Source organism: Zootermopsis nevadensis, unplaced genomic scaffold, assembly GCF_977971745.1.
Source record: "Zootermopsis nevadensis isolate Lab colony 2312 unplaced genomic scaffold, Znev_1.0 Znev_ptg000012l, whole genome shotgun sequence".
NCBI classification, from domain to species: Eukaryota; Metazoa; Arthropoda; class Insecta; order Blattodea; family Termopsidae; genus Zootermopsis; species Zootermopsis nevadensis.
Window position 1 is genome coordinate 10,048,126 of NW_028259144.1, and position 26,585 is coordinate 10,074,710.

Genomic DNA, 26,585 nt, shown 5'->3' on the forward strand with positions numbered 1-26,585 from the left:
TATAAATACACAACCTTACATTACAATCCTTACTGTGTGACGTATCCCCTGCGGAAATGTTAAGAAATTTCACTCTGGAGGAAAAAATTGGTTAATGATTGTTGAAATTTACCTCGAATCGAGTAAACTCCCAGCATTTTCGATCAAATTTCGTACGAGGGTAAGTCGGAAACGCCTATGCGTCATTTTGGCACCACAGCTGTCAAGAGGAGGACACAGTTTGTCCACGCCCATATCCACCGTGTGATTGGGTAACTGGTAGTGATTCTGTCAACTTTGTCAACGTATCCCATATTCTGGTTATAGTCCTCAACAATCTGCCGCTTCAAAGCGTTTCCATGCTTGTCACAAATGTTTCTTTCTTTTGCTGGTAGATTTTGCATATTTACCTGTACATATACGTCACGTGTTTCCCTCCTGAGCGTAGCCTCCGTGTCATCTCTTGTCCTGGACCGAATATCTCCGAGTTTCAGTCGTTTGTTAGTAGCAGGTCAAGTGATATGTCCGTTTCCGTGGGTCGTACTGTTCTTCAGCAGTTGAGTATCTGTTTCGTCATTTTTTATTTTATTTAGTATTCTGTATGACGACAGGTCCGTTTCCTCGGCAGATGATCCAGAAGTGGTTTGCCATTGCCTTCTTCTGTGTGTGTGAATGGAGTAATTGTTGGGATGCCACGGAGAAACCGGGGAAGCCCCCGGAGGAAAACTTCGTGATGTCTAGACCACGGCCTTGCCCAACACAAGTTATAAATCCACAGAGGAAAAGCTGTATATATACGGCTTGAGGCCACATCCAATCTTTTTATCAAGCGCTTTAATGTATCGCGTGTTGTCACATTTGCGGTCTCTGACCTGTCATTATCTAGAGAAACCTCCTTGTCTTATGTGTAGCCAGTCTTATCTCATCATTTATAAAATATAGTTCTAAAACGATTATATTCCTTGATCATGTATTGTTTGAAATTTACTATACCTTTTAAAAACACAGTAACTTCTTCGAGGAGCCAGATGTTAAGAAGGAGCGTAGTATCTTGAATAGACGTCGTTCTAGGAGTGAAAAATACTACCATTTTCCATGGTCTGTTATGATTTGCGTGATTTTGTCGGTAGCAGTTCGATGTTTGGAAAGTATAGGAATCGAATTTTGTGAAAGGCTCCTTCAAGTTTCATTGTTATGGCGTGGAAAGTTACAAGAAGCTGTTCAATAGTCGACCGATTTTTGTTAGGTTCTTCCGTATGTCGTGTCCCGTTTTAATAATGTTTGCCAGAAACAGTTCAGTGACATCAGGCAGTGGAGAAGGTTCATCGTCAAATGTGTTCAAGTATTGATGGTAATATCTGTTGGTCTTCTCCACCAGCAGAGTGATAACTGATGAAAAATACAACATAAAAGCGCTCTATAGGGTCGAGTCCGTGTTCATATGGAGAGCCACGTTCTTTTACCAGGTGTGTCACCAGTGATCTGATGAGCACACTTCCTTGGTCCATCTATCAGTTGCCTCTACTTGGACATCGCTTTGTATGGTGTTGACTGGTAAGTCTCGTCAGATCTGTCGTCTGGTGTATGGTCATGGACTCCCCTGTTCGTCTGACTTGTCACTCTTCCCCGTTTGGCCACCCACTGGGGTGCTTGTCGGAGTGGAATTAGGGGTTGCTGTGTCAGGCCCTAGTCCTCCACATCTGTTTCGCCAGTCTTCGTCATAATCGTTTGAGTCAGCATCTAGAAAGGCACTGTTGGCCAATCGCTTTACCTGGAGGAGATGACCAGTTGGGCCAATCTTTCGGTGCAGCATACGCATTTCTGCCAAAGGGGATATTACTTCATGTGTGGAACTGGATGACATGCTATTTTTAGTTTCTTGTTTTGCAAAAATCGATGTTGTTGATAATGTGTTTTGTAATCTGAACCACGACAAGCAACACAGAGACATTATTTCATTTCGCTGTGAGGTCACACACCACAAACTAAACAAACAGCGAAGTATAGCTGAGTCCAACATTTTGTGACACAATTTGTTTATTCAGTAAAGTTCAAATAATAATAAATTAAAACATGTGAAAATTATATAAGTAACTGACAACAAAAACAAACTAATTGTGTGTATAAACAATTATTATTGCGAAAGTTAGCATGAAGATAAATGGGCTTCTTCTCTGCAACAGGAATTTTTGTTCAAGTTTCTAGCTTAAGAAATGCAATAAATACACCGTATTTTGCAGAATATACCATTTTTATATAATTAAATGTTAAATAATCAGTTGCGAGTTTAATTCACTCGCCTGACTTCCGCTGTTCGTGTTTTGATGTGACCCCGAGGTGATTTAACCACGCACATCTGCATCCCGTTGGCACCTAATAAAATCCCGTCACTTCGAATGTCTTGCCACACCCGCCAACAAACTTGAAAGTATCTCTCTACTTCAATAGCCCACTTGTTACTCCTGATTATTGTTATTTACCGCTGAAGAGACGGGGATAGTACTCAGAAGCTGATGAACTTTGGTGATTATTATTTTTATTTATTATTAACTACAAATGGGTTTTTACCCGGTGGCAGTGGTGCTACAATAAGACACAACAGAACAATGAGACAGAACAAAACTATGAGACACAACAATGCGATAGAACAAAACAATAAGGCACAACAAAACAATGAGATAGAACAAAACAAAAAGACACGACAAAACAATAAGATAGAACAAAACAATAAGACACGACAAAACAATGAGATAGATCAAAACAATAAGACACGACAAAACAATGAGATAGATCAAAACAATAAGACACGACAAAACAATGAGACACAACAAAACAATGAGATAGAAGAAAACAATAAGACACGACAAAACAATGAGATAGAACAAAACCATAAGACACGACAAAACAACGAGATAGAACAAAACCATAAGACACGACAAAACAATGAGGTAGAACAAAACAATAAGGCACAACAAAACAATAAGGCTCAACAAAACAATGAGACACGACAAAACAATGAGACACAACAAAACAATAAGACACGACAAAACAATGAGATAGAACAAAACAATGAGATAGAACAAAACAATAAGGCACAACAAAACAATGAGACACGACAAAACAATGAGACACAACAAAACAATGAGATAAAACAAAACAATAAGGCACAACAAAACAATAAGGTACGACAAAACAATGAGACACAACAAAACAACACACCACACTCAAAATAAAATAACTCATAAGATTACAAAACCATAAGGCACAGGTATTTAAACAAAACAGATAACCTAAAGTAGATAACTTAAAAATTAATACCAACTAGGCATAAGACAGTAACAGTAATGAATTACATACGTCATGAACATATGCACTCAATGTTTTATTTCCTTCCGCTGTGTCCTGATGATCAACACTGTAGTAGGCGTTTTGTGCCTGAAAATGTATTAAATGTTCAAACCGAGGAAAAATGTAGATTGTACTCAAACGTAACACTATTCTGTTGTTTACTGGAACACTTACTGAAGAGGAGCAGAGATAATTTGATCAGTAGAGTGACAAGGCTACGGACTAGACGGTTGGGGTTCAATTCCTGGCAAGGGCAGGGATGTTGGTCTTCCAAACAGGCTCTGGAGATCCCTCAGCTTTATATTAAGTGGATACTAGAAGCTCTTTACAAGTGATAATGATGCTAAAGCGTAGTGTTGATTAGTCAATTCCATCTGCTGAAGAGGTTAGGGGTGTGTGGAGCGAAACAGCCAATTCCATATTCTTCATATTGTGTTAATTAAGTGCCCGAGCAAGTGAACATCTTGGAGCAAAGTTATTCTTAAGTGGTTAATAGTACTTTAGCTAATGCTCCGTCTTTAATAGAACCAGGCAGATCATTTCTGGGGTCACAAGACCCCGCCAGCGGTCCACATTAATCCAGTCTATAAGCATATAGACAGATTTGCTTTCCTATAGTTCCCTTACTCGTTTCGCGTAGTTAGGCTGCACGCATATGTTGAAAGACTCTCGGGCTACAAGCAACCTGACGCGGCTTGTAACCCGAGAGTCTTTCATCTACTTCAGTGGCCGCGAATGCTTACACGCTTATGTTTTTATATTAGCTTCGGCGTTTAGAAAAAAAATAGCCTACACAAACATTCGAGTGTTTTGTTTTGTTAATTTGGACAACCCAACATGTTCCACTGAAAAGTATTACCTGTAGTGACACATTTTTCTCAGAAATCCTAACCACACGCAACGGTCCAAACAGAAGTGTCAAGTTTTTTCATCATATATTGCTTTACGTTAGCGTATCTGAAGGGATTGTTCAAATACAAAGAGCGATGTGATTGGTAGATTATCTCATTATCGAATCTGTCACTTCACAGAGGCCACACACGCGCGCGAACGTGTAACACCGAACGTTGAGTCGCTCTACTGGTGGTAGTTCCAGCTTCGCCGGAAGGTATCTTCTGGATCAGGGTTGCCCATCTTCGAAGCACTGGGGAACAGCATTGTACTGCACCTTACGTAATGAAATTTATACTGCGAAATGTATTGTAAAACATCTAGGTCATCATGCCACAAGGGCTTATGAATGTATTTACATAATCAGAGATAATTACATAAAATAGTGGGATGTATTTTATGTCAGAAGGGCGAAATTCCTATGCTGCTTCATACAGAAATACAGACACCTTTTGGCTTGAACGCTAATACTGCACTTGTATCAAATTCATTAAACTAAAGAATTTAGTTCCCTGTGTTACAATGTTGTTGATACGCCCCTCTGGTGTGATATCTTTGATATTAGGCTATGTTTTATAGAATTTTAATAGAAATGTGTGCCCTGCAATGTGAAATAGAAGCACACAATTATGAACTGAAACCACAAAGTTAAAATATTATTTTAATTTAATATATATTATTGTAATGTTGACGTATATGCCAAAAGTATAAGAACTTAATGAATTTCCTTTTCAGAAATATAGAAAATACCCACTCTGTATTTTTCTTAATGTAAGCAGTGCGGGCGAACGTTCTCATCTGTTAGTGAAGAAAGATGTCAAGATTTTATATACTTCATGGCTGAAAGTACTCTTATTCATAGCCCTGATGACGGAGGAAGTATGACCTCTGAAACGGTGGTTAACATCGACCAGACTACAAGGTGCAACAACCCAGAAGACAGAAATCTTCATACTAAGAATCGCCCTGATGACGGAGGCAGTATGACCTCTGAAACGTCGGTTAACATCGACCAGACTACACAGCGCAACAACCCAGAAGACAGAAATCTTCATCGCCCTGATGACGGAGGCAGTATGACCTCTGAAACGTCGGTTAACATCGACCAGACTACACGGTGCAACAACCCAGAAGACAGGAATCTTCATACTCTCACATAAATAGTTATAACCAAAACTGGAATAAATCTTTAAGCCAGAGTCAGCTGTATCGATATGGCACACGAAAGAGTGAAGGTAATTCCACACTTTTAAGTTTATTGTCTTTTAATGCATAAATGTCACTGATTTGGCTGCTTATTTAGCACTTTTATTTAAAGCGTTTCGGCAAGATTCGGTCCGCTTTCCGCGTATTAGACAACCCTTTTGTGGAACTTAAATCTTTAGTAGTGAACCACAAATCGTAACATTCATCAACAAAATCAGTGTGCAACAAACCTCAGAATTCAACAAACAATAGTTTTTCTATGTTTTAAGCTTGATGCAGACTGCAGAATCATGATACCGCGAAATGGACCATATAATTTGTGGTAAATTTGGTGTGAGATGAAACCGTGAAAACAAGTAAGTCTTGAATACATCTAACATAAGAACTTCATGCACAGTTTATCTTTTGTTCCCATCTCAAGTACGAACACTGCAGTGAATTCTAAAAGTACACAACTTTAAAATGAATCTTTTGGTTTTCTGTAATTGTAACTATGACAAGTAAATCAAAAACATTTTGTTAGTATAAGCAAGAGCATCTGGTACATTTGAAGTCCAGGCGTAGGTGGGAGGACAATGTTAAGTGATGAGTGTTACGGACACAACATGGGCGTACGAACTGGATTTAACTGGCTAGAGGTAGCGAACAGCTCCTGACTCTTATGAAGACGGTAATGGTCCTTGTTCCCTACGAGGACTGGAAATTTATGACGAGTAACCTTCAGTTCCTCATGGAGGGCTCGTCCATGGATATGGCGAGCCTTTTGTTCAGAAAGAGGAAACAAGAAAATTATGGTTTCCGTGCTTGAAGCCGGATACTTAGACATATCGCAGAAAAATAGATGTTTTCTGTTAGCAATTTACAGCTTTCGTAATTGAAGAAAAGTATTGACTTGTAATTTTCATAAGCTGCTCTTCGATAACACCTTTCTCTTCTGTTTTTACCGACTATATATTTCCCCTTCATTTATGGCGGTCAGTATTCGGGCTATAATATATTTATGAACTGAAATATCGAACACTGTGCTGAGCACAGATCAATGTATCTGTCAGCGTTGTTGGTGTGTGAACCATACTAGCAAGTTCGAGTGCGATTATGCATAATGAACCGACAGCTTTCCAAAGTGGACTGAGTTTGACAGATTCCGCCGATCTAATTATTATTCCAGACGTGGTTATTTTATACGACCAATATTAGTGATAATAATTAAACATCTCCAGAATTATTACACATAGAATAAGGAACTTAAGACAGTGTTTGCAGCCGCTTTGTCAGCTCGTTTTATTCATACTCAAGTAATTCCGGATTAAAGTCCTGCAATCGCCCTTCCGCAGACTGCTTTCTTCTCACTCTGGTTGCCACGGGATCAAACCCAGTAGCGTGCCAGGTTTGCTCGCGGTTACAGCTTGATATAACTTCGGATAATGCGGAAGGATATAAGGAATAATAATTGATGTAGGATTCTGTCGGAAAGCAAAGTTCTCCGACTCTCAGGGATTATACGGGGACTGTGATAGTTGGAGCGGCCGTGCGCCAAGGACGTGAAATCTGTGGGGATGATCAACTGCAGACCACACCGAAGTCACCTTGGAAATGTTTCACCTTTTATTTCCCTTCGAGACACTGTCGTACAATAAGTTATTCTGATTGTAGGGCAGCGCGATGATTCGGCTGTTGTATTTATAATTGTTAGAATCAAGCAGAAACTGTCCGCTTGCCTTGGAGAACCGAACTTTTTGAGAGCGAGTACCAACGCAATCTCGCTTTTTATATTCCCGCAACGTAACTGTTCTTGAATTTTGAATTAAATATGACAATCCGATTCGTCCCCCAAAAAGTCACTTATGACGTCGGAAACGTGCCGAACAGCCACATTCGAATTCCATTGGTCCGAGTCGTAGTGGAGCAGCGGTTATCTGGCAACCGTCACTCTACACCTACAAGGGCGCTCAGACCAACGGTCACTAGACAGAATGTCGGGGTAAGAGACTTTCAGACGCCACAATGCCAAAATTAACAAAATCACTCAAATTTTGATGAAGTGAGGTGTACCAAGTATCATCTAATCACAACTCCTTCGTTGTATAAACCAGATTAATATGCCAAAGCCTGGTTTACCCCTCATCTCAAGTTTCAGTCCGTTCGGGAATTGAACCACGGATCTGGACTGGCACAGTCCCGGTCCGGATAATAGGTGTTCTGACCGACATCTTTCATCGATTTTATAGACAAATACCAAGACAGTAACTTTAATTAGGTAACTATTCTTTATGTGTCCTTTCAAATTCATCATTCATCAATGGTATCATTCCATGTTATAATCTACGCTACTGACAGTTTCGGTAAAGCATGTGGTATAAACCCATTTGCAGTCAATAATAAATAATAATAATAATAATAATAATACAAAAGTGGGTATTCCGAACGCAAAATATCTGTGAGCTAGAGATAAGCTACAGTAAATGGATAAGCGAAAATGGGATGGGCATAACGCCGTATGCTGTCGTGTTAATTTCTTTTCCTCGATCTTTTACCTCTGCTGGCTGGTCACTTACGATCGACGAAACTCCTAGATGTCTTGGGACAGCTGTAATCGTATGAATCGCCCAAAGTTCGCAGAGCCTGTTCAGTCTGATTTTGCGGGAACGAAAATAATATCAAAATGGCATGACAAGCTTATGCTATAATTACATTGAATGTCATTTATCTGTGTTATATGAGAGACTATATTCTGTATCTAGACTGAAATGTTTGTACGATTTAGTTAATAAGCGTTGCTAAGTTCAGGTAGAATTGTGTAAATAAGAACAGAGTATAAGTTTAACTTCTTATCTAAGTATTTTTGTGCTCTAATGTTGATTATATGATTCAGTGGCATAGTGGGCAAGAATATGCTTGAAGATTTCTGTCTTCTGGGTTATTGCGCTGTGTAGTCTGGTCGATGTTAACCAACGTTATCGCCCTGATGACGGAGGCAGTATGACCTCTGAAACGTTGGTTAACATCGACCAGACTACACAGCGCAATAACCCAGAAGACAGAAATCTTCATATTCACCGCTGTGAGAACCTCAAGTCTTACAAGAATATGCTTATTGATTACACAGTAAGTTTCATGTAATCATTGTAAAATATAAAAACATACATGAAAAGAAAGCTTATGTTTAGAAATAATCTTGAGGAATCGAGTTGAATTTCAAAAGGACGAAGCAAACGTTAAATTGCGAAATCACTGGTTAATGGAACTGTGTTCCATCCTATGTAACATATCGAAATTCAGAGCAACATAAAAATGTGGAAGGAACTGCAAATATTGATTCTTCACGAAGTGTTGGTTCAACTCGTCTGAGCCTAAACAAAATTGCATATGGAAAGCGAAAGTAAATGCTAGTACCTACTTTTGGACTGCGTGTTGCATATCCTTCTCCAACAAGGCGTATAAAAGTACACATTTTGTACTTTCATTAACACTGTTATTTGACTTTTTATGTTAATTTCATAACCTGTAAAAATATTACAGTTATTGCAGGCGTATATGACTCCGGTTTATTAATTAAAAAGTATGTTTCCAACCAGAAACATGTTAGGTGCGTCCTGTTAGCCACCTTCCCCGTACGGCAAGAGGGAAGTTGCCCAGTATGTGAATAAACCCCCAGTAGATTTAGGTTGGTTCTTCGTGCTAAGTTTGATCTCTCGACGGTGATGAGACTTGCCATTCTGCTGTAGTCACCAGCATGAGGGACATTTAGCCCCTTGCCCCTGAAGTCATTTTTCACGACCTTCTACTTCAGTGGTATTGCTTGCATAAATTATCATTGTTGGTTCTGTCTAATCTATGCTGTCTAGTAGAGCGTCAGTACCACTGGCACGAATATTGTTTGCTTTTATAACATATAATGCAAGTATCACTTGTTACGTTACAATAATTCACTAGTTATCACCATATTCTAATTTTATTATTCTATAAAAGTTTACCAATCTATACGTTGTAAATCGTCAGCTTTGCTTGAAAACATCATATGGTCCATCCTCATTATTCAGATATTTATGAATTTTGGTACCAAGAACGAAACTTTAAGAGTCTGTGTTTAAATTATATGGAAGTCTACTGCCATCGGCAATGGTACCACTAACAGCGTTTGTAAATCTTTGAATTCACGCGTTGGAAATTAGTTATAAAATACTAAATATTTCCTGAAGATCCACCTTGGCTTTAAAAGTAACCCAATTAATTGTTTCGTAGACCTGTTCTTATGCTACCTCAGATGACATTGTAGAGGTTCGAACTGAGTATTTCCCGAATTCAAAACAAGAGTAATAGCTGCTGTTATACCGTCATGTCTAGTCGTACTACACGGTCCTAGGATTATATACCTTTTGTCGCCAGGAATGTAACAGAAACGAAATAAATATACCTTTGACGGGCGAGTCATATGTTTAACGCAGTTTAAAAAAAGAAGAAAACTTTTTCTACTGATACGTAGATTCTGAGAATTATTGCAGTCATATATTCCACTTATTCTGTCCGCACCACGTGTGAAATTTATGGTGGCTGAATGCAATAGATCACACCCGCTCTCTGAAATATATTGTATAATTAGTTGAATTGAAAATTGATATAGATAGGGTCAATTACGTTTAACATTTTTCTCGCATAGACATTACACTTACCTAGAAAAAGGATTTTGTTGCAGATTTTGTAATAAATAGGTTACTGTCAACTGAACAAAGTTACATTTCGTACAGTTGAATAGTAATTAATATTTATTCAACGTTCTGTGATGATTAAATACTTCATTGCGTGCATCCTTTTGCCAGATTCTGCATGAAATTTATAAATAAATTGGAATAATTCATTTAAGTCACGGGAATATTGCGAAATAACAAAATATAAATCACTTGTAAATTATACAGTCAACGTACACGAGCTGGACTTTTCCCGTTCTGCTTGTTCGTTTCATAAAATATTAAATTTGTATGTAATTTTCATAAATTGATATTTTGCTGAATTGTGTAAATCTCAGGCTATTGCCAACTGAATCTCTTTACTCTACCTCAAGAATCTCTAACTGGAAGTGTTAGAAGTTCACGCAAGGGTAACGTCGCAGGTTCTAATTGTCGGTCACATGATCGAATATATCAACCTATAGATAGTAAACAAGACGAGGAGGGAGACCACCTAATTTAGTCCTGCACCCAAAATCTCGAATGTCTAATCTCTGAAGTTCGAAGTTACCGTTCGTTACGAAATTGTGAACAAAATTAAGAAGTGAGCTCATAAAGTCGTTCTAAAGAAAGTGCACCCTAGGGTAGGCGTGGGCAAAGAATTCTGACATCCCAGCGATATTAAAAATTATTAATAGCACAGCACTTTATAATTTTTAATTTCTTACATATAATAGGGTTCTGTGAATTATCTTGTATTATACAGGTGTAACCCGGGTTTCAGAAACCCCATAACACGACCAACCCGACGATATGACCTTTGTCTATCGATATCCTACCCTAAGAATATGCCCGACCGATCTTGACGTTACGACCGTTGATTTTGATAAGGGCGAATGAGGGGTCTCGCCAGTTCGTTTCCTTGCACCGTTCTGTAATATATTTGCATCGCACATGACCCATACAATTACCACAACTGAGAATAAAGCCCTTCAGCCCTTAAAGTATAACTGAAGGGTTAAAACATACTGAATTTAGCCAGTTAGATAGGAGACTCATGGACTGAAATTAAAAAATCCACAACCATGGTGAAAACTTTGACCGTAATTTGTAACAGACTTTCAAGATGTTAAAGAAATTCCTGAACAGATCACAAAAGACACTCTTGGTATGCGAAGGCAACTTAATTTACAAGTGGACGCAAAATATGTCGATGAATTAATTGCATCTCATTCTGAGGCATCATTGTCCAACGAAGACCTCATGGGGCTTTAGAAGTCCAATACGCCACTGAAAGACGACGAATCAGACAAAGACGTTATGGTTTCTTCGTCACCAGCTAAGGACTTTGGATTGAAAAGCTTTGTTTCGGTTTTGCAGAAAGTGAATGAATTATAAATATGATAGAGCACGAAGAGCCTAATGCAGAAAGGAACTCGAAGGCGTTCAGAGGCGTTGAGGAGAGCTTGGAACAGTACAGAGCGCTGCATGAAGAGAAGGCTCCTGTAAAACCGAATTAGGACAAGTTATCCTCTAAAGTCGAGAAAACATCGCAATAATGAAAAGAACAAAAATCAACTTCTGTATCCTTTGGTAAAGACTGGAAACTGTTTTACTGGGTTCCTATTTTATTATTAATAATTTTTCAGTGATTAATTTTATTATTATATATCTGTCGTTATATTAATTAATCATTACCATTAATAAATTTAAACAATTTTAAAATTCAATCGCATAGCATTTATAGCAATCAGCATTCTCAAATTATTTTTATACAAGCTCTGGAACGTTTCTTAATTTAACACGCAAGTGTGTGCCAATTACATCACGATACAACCACTTAATTGTTGCCGATACAAACAGACTTATGTTGTTCGACCGTAGAGCACGCTTCATTGAAACACAAACAGTGGACTTCCTTGTTCTTTCTTTATTTCATTGTTACAAGCTTTTCTGCGAAAATAATATCAGTGATCAGTTGGACGTTAACGATAATAATGATTCAGTGTTTTTAGATTACCCCTTTACCTTCAGAATTTTATAAGCGAAGATAAATTTCTATCAGCGTAGCTTGGATTTGATGCATTCATTACTTTTCTTAGTTACTGTTCACGATTCTCGTTTAAAATAAACCCACGTTGGACACTTACTGCATTACGATAACCAATTAATAGTTTCCTTTGAGAAGTTAAGATTTCTTGTTGTGACTTTAATTTGTTGTTTTTTCTTTGTAGAAGCGATTATTTTGTTCGTGCGCAGTTTTCTTTTACTGTCTCGCGGTTTTACTTTGTTTTTAAGTTGCGATATATTTCACTCGCTATTGTGTTTTTATCGCGGCACTATGTGGTCGTGTATCACTAACAGCAAGTTTTCATACTGCAACGGCCTCTTATATCGATTGTACTTTCTTATTTCAACGCTTGGCGGTTGTGACTTCTTTCAGAAGTAGAGTGCGACCGAAATTCTGTAGTGTCTTCTGTATCTTCACTGTTACATCATTTTTCAGTGACGACGCTTGGTGGCGTTGCGGTTGCAGATGTAGTCCTAATAATACCGCTCAAACACCATAGCGTCTTATATCGCTTGGCTCTCTCTTATTTCAACGCTTGGTGGCCTCTGGTTTCAGAAGTGAAAAGCCTCTGATCTACTACAGTGTCTTGTATCCCTTGACTATTATCTCTAGTTACAATGCTTGGTGGCTTTGTCTTCAGTGGTAATAATGTCGTTCAAAACTACAGTCCCTCGTGTCGCTTAGCGAATCTCTCTTGTTTCCTTTTGTCGCTTAGCGATTCTCTCTTGTTTCATTTTTATGTCTAATAATGCCGCTCGAATACTCAAGTGTCTTGTCTCGATTGAATGCTCTTTCTCTTTTGTGTCAGTGGTAGAATTAATGTCATCCAAATGTCTTGGATTGTTGGAGTTATGGACCTTGGACATCAGACGATGGACAATGTCTGTATTGTGCCTTGTACTGCCGGATTGTTCTGGATTCTGTCAACTCTTGGCTGCTCTGTCTTGTTTCAGAAGCGATCATGCGGTTCTCGGTGGAACTACGGCTGCCACGTTACGTAAAACTGGGTGACCATGCTGAGCTGTACTGTGATTACAACGTTCGTGAGGACCAGCTACACCGCGTAGAATGGCTGAGGAACGGAAAAAAACTTTTCCAGTATGTGAAAGGACGCACTCCACCGTTCCGGAATTTTACCATACCCGGAGCAGAACTTGACGTGAGTTTTAGTAAAATGATTAGTGGAATATTGTGTCTAATACAAGTTGTTGAATGTGCCTGTTCAACTGAAGTGTTAGACAGCCCAAGGTTATCCAGATATATGTGACCTGTTCAGGTATTTTATTGTATTTCTGTGCAGAATTAGCATACACTCTGTTGCTTCTTTAAAATATGTACGTTACAATATAAATGTAATGATTTTCTACGTAACTTGTCAGCATCATCGTATTTCCATTTCTTCTTCTGACGTATTATTATGCTGTCCGTACAGCATAACTTTCATGATGTGCATACACAAATTTTTACTGCCACAAGTAGTGATGAGAAATTCAGTGAAATTTTTTTCTGAACGTCATATCAAGCAACAACCCATTATTATACAGTGACGTCATAAGCGTCGTATGTGAATATGCTGAAATAAATTATGTTGCTAGACACTGAAACAGTTACGTAACTTAATTTTTCAGAGATTTTTTTTATAAAATTACCCTAAAAGGGTTCGTCTGGGAAACTGACGAGAGTATTCTTCATCCTTCTGTAGTCTGTTTTTGCTTATCAGGTCCAGTAAATAACATGAACGAATAGCAACTTTTTGTGCCATTGGTGACTATTGAGCATATACCAACTACAGTCCATTATTTCAGAAGTTAAATTCCGCGCCATTTTGTTTCGCATGTTTTACCACATTTTATGAAGGATACTATTTCAGTGATGGTGAAAGTTAACAGTACAGGAACTGTAAACGGTTACTCAACTTATGTTAACATGAAGATTTTTATGTAGTTCTAAGTGGAATTCCTCTGCTAATTCAAGTGTCAAAATTCCTTCCATTGGCTTGGTGGAAAACTAAAGTGACTTGTAGCACATTCTAATCTTCACGCAACTCAGACAAGACACATATTAACAACAAAAGTTTTATATAAATGGAACAGATAAAGTATCACGGGAATTACACTCTATTACAAAACACAGAAATATATAAAGGCGCATGTTCAGAGATTGAAGGGCCAAAGTATCCTAAAGCTGTCTCTGGTACGTGGAAGCACAATAACTTTGTGTTCATTAAAACATCAGAGATTCATATGTTTCCTGTCATAAAGAAGGTAGTTAAGAAAGTGTGTGTCAGACGTTTAAATTATTTAGTTTATGAGACAAGCCAGTTATTTCCAGGAAATTATGTTGTTCCCATAAACTGCCTGTTTCATTAATTTATATCTTGGTATTAATCATAATAGGAAATTGAAACTCTGGAAACACTTTAACTTTATGGATATATACTTATAAAAACGTTACAAAACTCGGCTATGATATGGTCGACGGAGCTGTTCGATTTGTCACGGAATGTCTCGTTCAGTTTCTGTCATTGCGATCCGCCTGCTTATCTCAAAATGTTTAAGAGGGAGACACACCCCACTTATTTATTTCATGTTCTTCGTTTATCTAAATAGCTGTTCACACTTTTAGGTACGGACTGCAATAACAAATTTTGTTTTCTGATACCACGTACGTATTTTTTATGACGCAGAATTTATTATAGTATACGCAGCGAATCTAAAACTTCTTGACGATGGTGAAGAGTCAATTGAATAAAAAATTTCTTGGATATTATCCATCGTCTAGAAATATAAAACGTAAAACGACGTTTCGGAGATGGGACTCTATCTCCGTCTTCAGATTCCTACACAGTTGGGCCCACAAGATAGAGCTAACCTGAAGACGGAGATAGAGTCCCATCTCCGAAACGTCGTTTTACGTTTTATATTTCTAGACGATGGATAATATCCAAGAAAATTTTTATTCAATTGTACGCAGCGAGACTAACATTTTAACAATGTTTCGGTAACATGGATGAAATATGTTTCATATTGTACTTTTTGCACAAAATTCAAAAATGGCCTTGAAAATGTTCCATCACGTACCATTTTTGTGGTATTTCGTCTTAACGTCTACCAAATGAGTGAATTTCTTGATTCCATAGGGATTTTTTTTCAGGTTGACTACACTGGGAGTCTCTCATAACCTCACTTTAAGTGTGAGTTTTGACGTTTAAGCACATGCCATTGTAATGACATTAATGGCCTTATGAAAGAAATAGGAGTCATTTACGAACCAAAAGAATGGCGACTATTTATAGATTCGTCGAAGTTGAGCTTGAAGGCCATGCTGTTACACAATGGGAATGAAAAAGCTACAGTTCCAGTAGCACATTCTGTAGGCCTAAAAGAATCCTATGAAAATATTGAAAGAATCATCAAAAGTGTGAAGTACGAGGAATACAAGTGGCAGCTATGCGCCGATTTTGAAGTCATAGCGTTGTTACTCGGTCTCCATGGGGGATTCACTAAATACTGCTGTTCCCTCTGTATATGGGTCAGTAGAGCAACAGAGAGGCACTATGAAACGAAAGACTGGCCGCGAAGAAATGAATTAATTCCGGGAAAAAGTAATATCAAGTTCAAGCCATTGGTTGGTCCACAAAATGTTCTCTTACCACCACTTCATATTAAACTAAGACTTATCAAAAATTTTGGTAAAGGAATGGACAAGGAATTTTTCAGAATCTTAGTGATGCCAAGTTGAAAGAAGGAATTTTTGTCGGGCCTCAGATCAGAAAACTGTTGGACGATGGAAATTTTGAAACCAGACTTTCTGCTAAAGAACTCATAGCGTGGAAATCTTTTGTATCTGTGGTGAAAGGTTTCCTTGGAAAGCGAAAGGAAGAAAACCACCAGCAGATCTGTAAATAAACCCATAAAAATGATATTAGTAGTAGGCTAAACTTTGTAGTGTATACGGAAAAGAGAAAAAGTAAAAGTTATCGTATTAAAAAAATCTTACGTGTTAGGTGTTTTTCAAGGTCATATTTGAAATCAGCGCCACAAAATTAGTAAGGAACACTGAAAATTGTCCATGTTACCGGGAAAAGTGAAAAATTGTTGCCTTGTGTTATTATTCTTCTGTAATTTCATGCTTTCAACGTAAACGTATTTAGGTACGAAGGTGATAAATATGGCAAAGAACAGGAATGCGAATCAAAATAGGAAGGAAAATGAAAAGAGTGAGAGGGAATACTGAAAAAGGGAGGAAAGCTGTTAAGGACACAAAGGGTGTATAATCAACTAAGAAGGAGGCACTAAGATACGAAAGAAATAATTCCGTTTTTATTTCTAATAGGAATTTTACACTAGTATGTTTGCTTATCTCTGAAAGATTGCGATAGTGTATGTTTTGTAATACTAATTTAAGTTCAGCATTTTTTATTTTATTTTTATTTTGTAATATCCGACATAATGTAGTATAATTGTTCGTGTATACCGGCTGGTGCAAATGCACATCTTTAAAATAACGTTGGAAATGAACGACCAGACGGGTTTGAATGAAACGTATATAATTTGTGCACAATATAATTTAAGTTTGCATACAAAAAGTTCCTTCGAGACCGTTATTTTGTCCATTGTTTCAAAGAAGTACTTTTTGCACTGTTGTTATATTTCCCCTTTATTCAAAGATGTCAAATATATATAGGATGTAAAAATATTTCATAGTTCATTCTACTTTTGTAATGTCTACCGAAAGGCGTTAATCTTTTAGAATTTTTGCCCTTAGATCGTTCAGTTGCAGTTTGGACTACATAAATATTGTGTTTAGGTTCTTTTCGATTATTAATATCGTAGTCTACCTAACGTTTTTATCCCCATGTTAATTTGATAGTTTTCAAACCATATCCTACGTATCAGAATTGCAAGGGGCGATTGAACACTTGGGGCTCTACGAGGCAATAGTCTATGCCGTAAATCTGTTTAAAATTTTACACAATTTGCAAAACTCTTAATGTTTGCTGTTAAAAATATTTATACCTGACAGTTCGGTGACTGAGAGCAAATGTTTTCAATGAATGTAGTAGTTTCAGTGGTAGACTATGGTTATGGATACAGCGGGATTGTTATGCATGTAGACGAGGCAGAAATGAATGAAATGCCTAGATCGATATCTCGCTCGTCCATTACACAGCACGGCAATGAAATCGCATTGTGGGTTTGCAGCTGCCTATGTAAAGAGCAACATAACGCTCTATTATATCACCTGCTGCTCCATCCGCAGTCTGCCTCGCGTTATCCATTATACGTGTACATTTAACTACGCACCGATTGTATATTTATTCTTAATCGTGAGGTTTACTAGAGTTTATAGGCGAAAGATGGTACATCGTAACTGATCACACACGCCTCCTTTAAGTCGAATACGGTGCAGATAATGGCTGAACTGTCTTGTGTCTTGGTTCATAATTCAATTCAATTCAATTCAATCCATTCCATTTATTTAAGTGCCAATAACAGTCAAGCACTGAACAACAGTACAGGATGAAATATAATAAAATAATTACATTCATTTCGATAGTAATAAAATTAAAACATTACAAATACAAAATCAAACAAATGAAACTAAATATATAAATGTATCATAATAATAATAATTCAATTCAATTCTTTTATTGATTGATAATTCGCAAGTAAATGGGCTAAATAATATGCCTAAGTAATATAATAATTCGATTCATTAATACTAAAAAACACACAATAAAAAGTAGAAAAAACTTACAAGATTAAAAACCATAAAATATGGACAAAATGAAGTATTTTGTATGTTATAAGTTCCTTGATTTCACTATTCACAATAATAATTATATAAGAAGCTGACTGATATCGTTAAGCAAAATACGATCTTTGTTAAAGATGTAGGATTATTATTTATCATTTTCATCATTATATTTTCCGGAAAAACTTGTTACTTAAGCAAATATTCTGGCTGAGGTGATCACCAGTAGCATAAATACGATATTTCTTTAGAATATGTCTGTTGGTTGATAAATTCGCCTAGGAGGCAAAAACACGCAAGAGGTTACATGATGATCTCACAAGCCTAATACTTTTATGAAAGGTAAACGGATGGTAAACCTTTGTATCACAAGGAACTTTGCTCCAGAGTGACTTCGTCTTAAAATCTCAACAAATCTGTGGCCGCCTTGTGTTACTCTGGGCGGTTTTATAGCAGTGGTAGACACCTTATAATCCATGACACGCTGGTGTGCCACCACAAGGTTTCAGGTGTACCGCAAACTTTTATAAGAAATTGTACATTTTCATGTTAAGATTATTGGAAAACAGCATTTATTTTTCCTGAGCATAATTCTAAATACACACGCGCGCTGGTTCATCGTCGATAGTTTTATTCAACATGTGTCATATTGTTTTCGTATGCGTAAATTCTTATAGGCCAATGATTAATATGTAGATAAACAGTTCTGGCCATGTGTAGTGTCATGTCCCATTTCTTGTGAGGCGAAAGTTTGTGGTGTGCAAGTTATGTGCCTCTAAAAAATTAGGGTGTGCCGCGGGTGAATAAAAGATTTGGCCTGATTAATTTAAAAGTACTCTGTTGTAAGGGCTAAGCTGGATTTAAGTTGCGTGAACGGGGTAAAAACACTGCCGATTTAAAGCCACCACTTACGTTGCTTGTGGGTATTTTAATTTTATTTAAATTTAAGTCCCTGAAATCTTTAAAAGTCCTCACATTTATAATTCGTGTTATTGTTGTTGTTGTTTCTTGGCTCTACAACCTGGTTGAGGGTTTTCGCCGCCTCCTTTTCGGAGGTTTCTTGGTCTTGAAATGTGCATTTATGAGTAGTGAGTGTGTACAATTTCTACTCAATCCTGATTTAACTGCCAGAGCCATCTAGCAGTTAATTAGGAGACTTGGGTGAGAAATGGCCGCTGAAAAAATATATATAATGTGGAAAAATAACATTTGTCATTCCACCACTTCGGGACAATTTTTCCGAACTGCCAACATCATGAACTCTGTTTCATAAAATTCAACTAGGTCATAAATTCCATAAAGCTAAAGGTGATCATATTATTTACACTTATCACGTTTGTCTAAAATCTCCTACATGTGAACTTCGACAAGTGGTTACCAAATGCCAGTGTTCTTCTCATATTACTTTATACTGTATGTTTGATTTATTAACTCAAATTATTTCTGTCCGTTACATTGAATAAACACACGTACGTGGCAAACAATATATTTAAATTGCTTTGTGTTGTAATTAAAGCATTTGTGAGAAACTATTGTTTAAAGGATTTAATTTTTAAAAATAACCTACTTTTCCCTGTTGTAAAATAGATGGTAAATATGAACGACGCAGATGAAGCTGTCTCTCCCGATTCAGTAAATACATCAAGTGAAATTAAAGTCACATAAATCAACAAATGCAATATTGTGATAGTTCTCTTGTTTTCCCCAGCGAGAAAGTTGCGGGTTCGAATTTCGTCCTTATATTAAGTTCCTTGCTTACACACTAAGCTCGAAATGAATATCCCTTTGTTAAACAGTGTTTGGAAGATTAGAAATTACTTAATTAATATGTTTCATCAACATAAATGGAGATATTCAAACAGGAGAAACATATCATGGAGTGGCTACTGACTTTGACATAACTTCAGTTATGTGCATCGGATGTGTCACATGCAATCAGTACTCGTGTTATGGGAATTTCAATTTTCCGCTGTAATGTAGCTCCGATGTGTTGTCTGGATACAGTATCGAACCTCCATTATCACATGGCAAATTAATAATCTTCAATTAGACTATAGTTTGTAGCAATAGTAAACCGATGACCAGTCTTGTGACATCTGAAATTCACGGAGTTTCAATAGAAGCCTTGTATATGTTAGTATCGCAGCTCCATAGAGTTTCGCGCTGTATTTCAAAGTATGACTTCTCTGAAAGTATCGTTGTACGTAGAATTTCTTATTCTCACCCGCAGTTGACGTTGGACTGTTATAACTTAACCTCAACGCTTGAACACATATTCAGTTCACTTGTCTACTTAAATTGAACGTAATCGTATAAGTATAAATTGTTCAAAATTGGTTTCCTTAGGACATGTTTCAGTCAACTGGTATACCTGTCAGTAGGCATAACAGTGCTTGTTCTATTATATTCTTGTCGTATTAGGTGTTATCCATGCTCCCCCAAGTGGCGCATCCATACATTTGTACGAACTAGCCAAACGTGCATGGCCCGGGGTTATTTCTGGAACAAACTGTCCAGTATTGCATTTTTATTTCTTTCTAGTCAGATGATGCAACAATTGTATTAATTTCCATCAACATTGACGGTTTATATTACAAATATGAGTGTTTACACATACTGAAAGAGAAATTAATTACAAATGTTGTAATATACACTGATTATAGAAGCTGAATAAACTTTTGAAGCGGCGACATTAATGGGTCATAGACCTCCTTACAATTACTTGTCGCGTTCACCGCTAAAAGTTGAAAAATTTCGTCGTACTCTCTGCGCCATGCCTGTGTAAGATCCCGGAACAAATAACCTCGTTCAACTGCTCACGTACCGGAACTGGAAGTCTAAAGCAGCTGTTCTCAAACTTTTTACAGTGTGTTCCCTATAAATCTAGTGTTTTCCGCTCGCATGGCTTATCTATCGCCCTGATGATGGAGGCAGCATGGAGCTCTGAAACGTTGGTGGGCATCTACAAGACTACACGGCGTAACAACCCAGAAGACAACAGTCTTCAGACTCACCGCCGTCAAAACCTTAAATCCTAAAAAAATTGTTTTATACCCCTGATGAAGCCTAAGAAAAGTATAATATCCCATGCAAAATAAACTTGGAAAATACAGACCTTTCATTTATATTTCTAATATAAAATGAAGTGTATAGAACAGTTTGGTTGCATTAATTTTAAATGCGAGAAGTATGTTAAATAATTTCAGGTTTCAAGAATGTCCATATAGTTTTGACTAGCTGAAACACACAATTGATATGATTGAGGATTTATGGTACCCCTGGAAAGCATCTCTTGTACCCCAAGGGGCGCCGGTACCATAGTTTAGGATCCTCTACTCTAGAGGCAAAAACAAAGCTAAAGCATCAAAATTCATTCAATATGCGTTTCTTATACGATTATTAAAATCAAAATTACTGCTTCATACAGACATGAAATGTATTTCCAGCAGAATTTCGTTTTCATACAAGAAGTATTTTTGCAAGCCCCGCCCTTGCCCTGCTACATCGGCGCAGCCAACCTTGTGTCGCATCACCCATGGTGCTACAAGTGTAAATTACGTCGGCGAGACCCCGCTCACCCCCGCAGCGAAGTAAAGCGACGACTGAAGATGGAGGAATTGAGAGAGTTCTGGAAATATCTAATGGAAGATTGTGACGTCTTGTGGAACGTTGTAGCACTCTATCGAACTGTTCCTATAATAATAAATACGAGCTAATGCAAGTAGCCAGTCGAGTGTACAAGTAACATGGAGTTGTGACGTCGTTCGAGAGTTGGCAGTCTGGAGACAGCGAGGAGTGAGTGGTTGTTGCATGTCGTCAGAGGCTGGCAGATGAGACGCAGAACAACGTAGAAGAGAATTTTTCCCCCCAACCAACCTGATCTATGAAGCGATGAAACGACAGACATTAATCCTGAAAATAAGAAATTGTAAAAGGATTTCCATTAATATCTTTTGAACCAAAGGACCTATAGTATAATCATTGATTACGTTAGTGTTAAGAAAGCAGAGGAAATTAGAGTTTCTTTAGGTAGACACAAATTAGGAACACTAAACTTTATAAAACTGACGCTCAAGAATTAATGACGTGATGGTGGAACGGGAGCTTCAAACGCTTCAATACCAACAGTCATTAATGGTCATTTTTCTGAGTCAGTTCTCTTTGCTTCAAATCCAGCAGCATCTATCTTGTCATCTACTTGTCGACCTACCACGTAATTCTTTGCCAACAAAATTCTATATGCATTAATGGGTTTAAGGATGAATTAATACTATGCTTATTTCGTACTGAAATATTTCGTAATTGCAGTTAATGATTTGAACTGCGTATATACCCAGGGGCACATTTGTAAATTTTAATATATTTTGAAATAATATTGTGTGATACAAATTACGTTCTGTAAAAGTGGTTGCTAATTTGCACAGCTCTGTTACATTCAATCTGGTTTATTCAGTGGCAATTACAATCCCGATTGTGCATTTTAAAGTAATGTCTTTAATGACTACAATTTGTCATACACGAAAATAGGAACCAGTGCAGTGAGCTTCTGTATTCGTTTAAAGGTGAACGTGGTTGAATTTATTTGCTATCTGTTCAAACTACGCTAAATCAAATACGATTATCGTGATATTTATTCGGACTTGGCAAAACAGTTGAATGAAGAGACTGAGAAGCAGAGGGAGGTCTTAGTAAAAGTAGCTTACAGAGGCTTTACTCAGGAAAAGGAAATCAAGAGACTGGAGGTTGTTACGGGGATAAGGATTCCGATTTTGATATTCTGAGTTGTGATGCCGTGTAGTATTGTACAGAGTTTCGCAGGTACTTTTCGCCTCCATCTTCAGCTAAAGATTATGGCGATCTGTTTTTCAAAACTTTAAATGTTACACTTCGCCACAACTCACAGGAATATACAGGAAGACTGAGGGTTCCAAATTTATTCGTTGGCCTTCTTTTATTTATTACAGACGAAAATATACTTCCAACAGACCAACTTATCAATACAGGTGTTATTGTCACACTCACGAATTCTTTTTTCGTTGAATACTCCGAAGTGTCGGGTCTAAAATAGTTGTAAAATTTGTTACGAAGTTTAATTACTGTGTATTTTATTTAATGTGTCACGTTGTGCTTGATGGAGTCCTTCTTGAGAAGTTGAGTTGATCTGTAAGGAATAAAATGAAGTTTCTCCGACAAATATGATCAGCTTAAGCATACAAAAGAAGATACATACATTACGCTGCCATTTGCTATTCGTCATTTTATTTATTTTGTGAAAATAACACATGCAAAGCGAAGAGTGTTGATTTTGGCTTAGGAATGCTCACTGCACATCATTAACACTATATTAAAAATGTTCTTTCCATACATGTTTACTGTCAATCTTCGTCGTAATTTAAGGATATAGTAACTTGGTCCCTCACATAAAGATAAGAAAATATATTGTGGGTATCAGGAAACAGACTACTGAGGAAAATACTTGGGCCTAAGTGGTAGTGACAAGATGCTGGAGACAACTGCCTAATTACGAGCTTCATACTCTTCATGTCTACTATACATTAAATATTACAGGATGATCAAATCAAGTAATACGAGGTAGGTGGGGCATGTAGCATGCATGGGGTAGATGAGAAATGAATTAATTTCGGTTGAAAACCTTAAAATTTAAGAGCACTTGGAAGACACAGACATGGATGAGTAGATGGTAGTAAAATTTGTTGTAAGAGAACAGGGTGGGAGGATGTGGGGACAACTGATTTGGCTCACGATATTGACGGGTGGTGTGCCTCTTTGAACAAGGTAATGTAGCTTCCGTAATGTATATTCCATAAAAGGCGGAACGTTTCAAGACGTGGACCATCAACACTCAGTCTCAGCTAATGGTGTGTTGCTCAGGGTCTGCGGATCAGTGTTTATCAACATTTTCTAATTCACGAACCGGTCAAACTGCAGCCATTTTATGGAGGTATTGTCTCTTAGTGGCCATATTGTGCAACACTGGTAACTGTACAGAAACAGTTGTTACTCAGTTATTGTACCTTCTCACAACTTCTATATCAAATATATTTTAGAATTAAAATAAACTGTACCAAAATTATTACAAAATTTCTTGATTTATCACACCTGAGACAACAAATAAACTACATCGACTTTAAATCAGTAACGTTATACAGCCTTCAAAATATTCAGCGTCATTTGAACGCACAAGCGACTGGCAGGTGTTATGTGTGGTAATGTAAAAACACTCTAACACCCACACTTGGCACCAGCAGTTAAAAGTTACACACAATGCTCTCGCTAGCAGCAAAGCCCCCCAAACTTATGAAATTGCCCCTTTCTAGAAATCTCATTCAAGAGATTATTCCAGTAACGTCAAAATAATATTAAAATTGGAACATTAGAAACATTAAGTCAACAGCCCCTTGAAAGAACTTGATTCATGAACAACTACTCTATGGAACATAGACCTTGAGAAGTTAATAGTAACCAAGCTAGTACAGAAAATCCCTAAGGGTTAACTTCAATGCTCGTAGGAGCCAGTGGTCACTGTTCCATGTCAAGTGAATCCAGCTCATATTAAACTGATTTATGTTTCACTTATGAGTTATCCCCCGATCTCTGCTTTGGTGTTCCAAGTAATCTCCTACATTCCACTATTTCAATTAAATTTCTAAATGCATTTCTGTTCTCTTATGCGTGCTACAAGTCTTATTCATCTTTCCACCTTGATTTGTTTACGCTAATAATGTTTGGTGAAGGGTGCAAATTATGAAGTTCCTGGTTGGGCTGTGTAATTCTAACCACCTCAGTTACAGGTATTCTCTTCAGTGCTTTGTTCTCAAACACTTGCGACTGTGTTATTTCTGTAAATGTGACAAACTAAGTTTAAAGCCCATACAAAAGTGTATGTAAAGTTACAGTTTGAATAATTACTTACCGTCAGAGACAGAAAGTTTTGAAATAATTGTATCAAGCATGCTCTAAATTCAACCCCTTTTTAATTTCTTCCTGTATGTAATTTTGAGTTGTTACTTTCGTTCCCAAAACATATTTTCAAAGGATTTATAGCTATATTTTATTATTTTGTATTTATTATCGTAGATTGTAAGCCACATCATTTTCAGTTTCTTTTTAAATGGTACACGGTACAGTTTCCGCGAATAAAAATACCAAGAACTTTTTTTTACGAAGATTACTTGCCAAATAAAATACACGATGATGATTTTAGTATTTATCACATTAGTATTTCGTACATTAAATGAAATGAGGGATGAAAAATTTACGTACACCCGCTAGTTCAAAGGAGAGGATATGCAACCAGAATCACTGTGATTTGCAAGGATCTGCTTAAACACCGACATATGGCCTAAGGGTGCACATAATTACGTCATTATGAACACCCGACTGCTAGCGGATTACAAGCTGTGATAACGCTGAGCATAGCACAGTAAATGAGATGCTTATTTTTATATTCCTGCTCATGAGTGTTATTGGATTTATTTGCAAGAGACATATTGCTTCAGTGTTAGCAAATATAAACCAAGTTGCTTAACATAACCAGTAACATTTGACGGGAATGACACTTATTTGTGTTGAACAGTATTACAATTTATCGTACACTTAATATTGACAGACATTGGCTATTTTAATAGTGGATTGTCAGTTCTGAGTTGTTCTGTTTATCTATCTATTATAAAAATTTGTGATTTGTCGTCGTCGCCAAACTATTTGTAGCCAACCAATTTGTAGCCAAAAAATGACGTCAACAAACAAACATTTGTTTACTCGCCATTGTTGTATTCTATTTAAAATAGAACACAACAATTTGATTTGTCGTCGTCGCCAACCAGTTTGTAGCCATTTGTTTACTCGGCATTGTGTTGGTATACAAACACAACAATGCCGAGTAAACAAATGACGCTTCAGACCTATTTAAGGAATGAAGAAAAGTGAAAGAAGATGTTATCAACTATTTGAAGTACCAACACCAACAAGGTAAACTGATACTAATAATACTACTCATTCAAGTTATAATACTCATTCGATATATTACGATTTATGATCGATTTTAAGACGAACATTTGCAAGGGTGGGGCTGGACATAGAAAGTTGACTGACCAATAACAGTTGGCCTCTGAACAGCGACGTAAAGAACTAAAACATCAGAACTATTTAACCACGCTGAAAAACGAAGTATTAAATATCAACTGAAATTGATAGACGAAAGGAGCTCCGAAAAGAGCGCTTTGCGCTAGTAACGTAAAAATAATGTGACATAAACCGTCACTTAGATGTGCAAGTAAAATGAAGTGTGAGTCTGAGGCCGGCTTTTTTCTTTGTAGGCGATGTTCAACGGTGAGTTTTTTTCACAAAGAACACATTTTATTTACGAAATTGTAATGCTGAATGTGACGAGTGCATCAAACTTAACGTTTTTGTGTACTTTAAAATAAAGTTATTAAATAATTAAAATATACTTGTTATTTCAAAGTGGTAATAAATTCTATAAACGGACAACAAATTTGTTATCACAGTCGCACTCATTGGGTACCATATTTATTAATGGGCGATACTTTAACTCCATTACATAGTTTAAACATAATTATAACTATATATCACTTTATAATGTCGATTAGTCTGCACAGACATCTTGTAACACAATATGGAATTTT

General features: G+C 37.1%; 1 protein-coding gene across 5 annotated transcripts in view; it reads left to right on the forward strand.

The window, feature by feature from the left end:
• The window catches only part of LOC110827656 (cell adhesion molecule 1), a 474,923-nt gene that overhangs the window by 349,648 nt on the left and 98,690 nt on the right, over positions 1 to 26,585 (forward strand). For all 5 annotated transcript variants that reach the window (XM_022059497.2, XM_087347883.1, XM_087347885.1 and 2 more), the window contains one exon: positions 13,113 to 13,318. In XM_022059497.2, the coding sequence (XP_021915189.1) occupies positions 13,113 to 13,318 (206 nt within the window). The remainder of the gene's footprint in view (positions 1 to 13,112; positions 13,319 to 26,585) is intronic.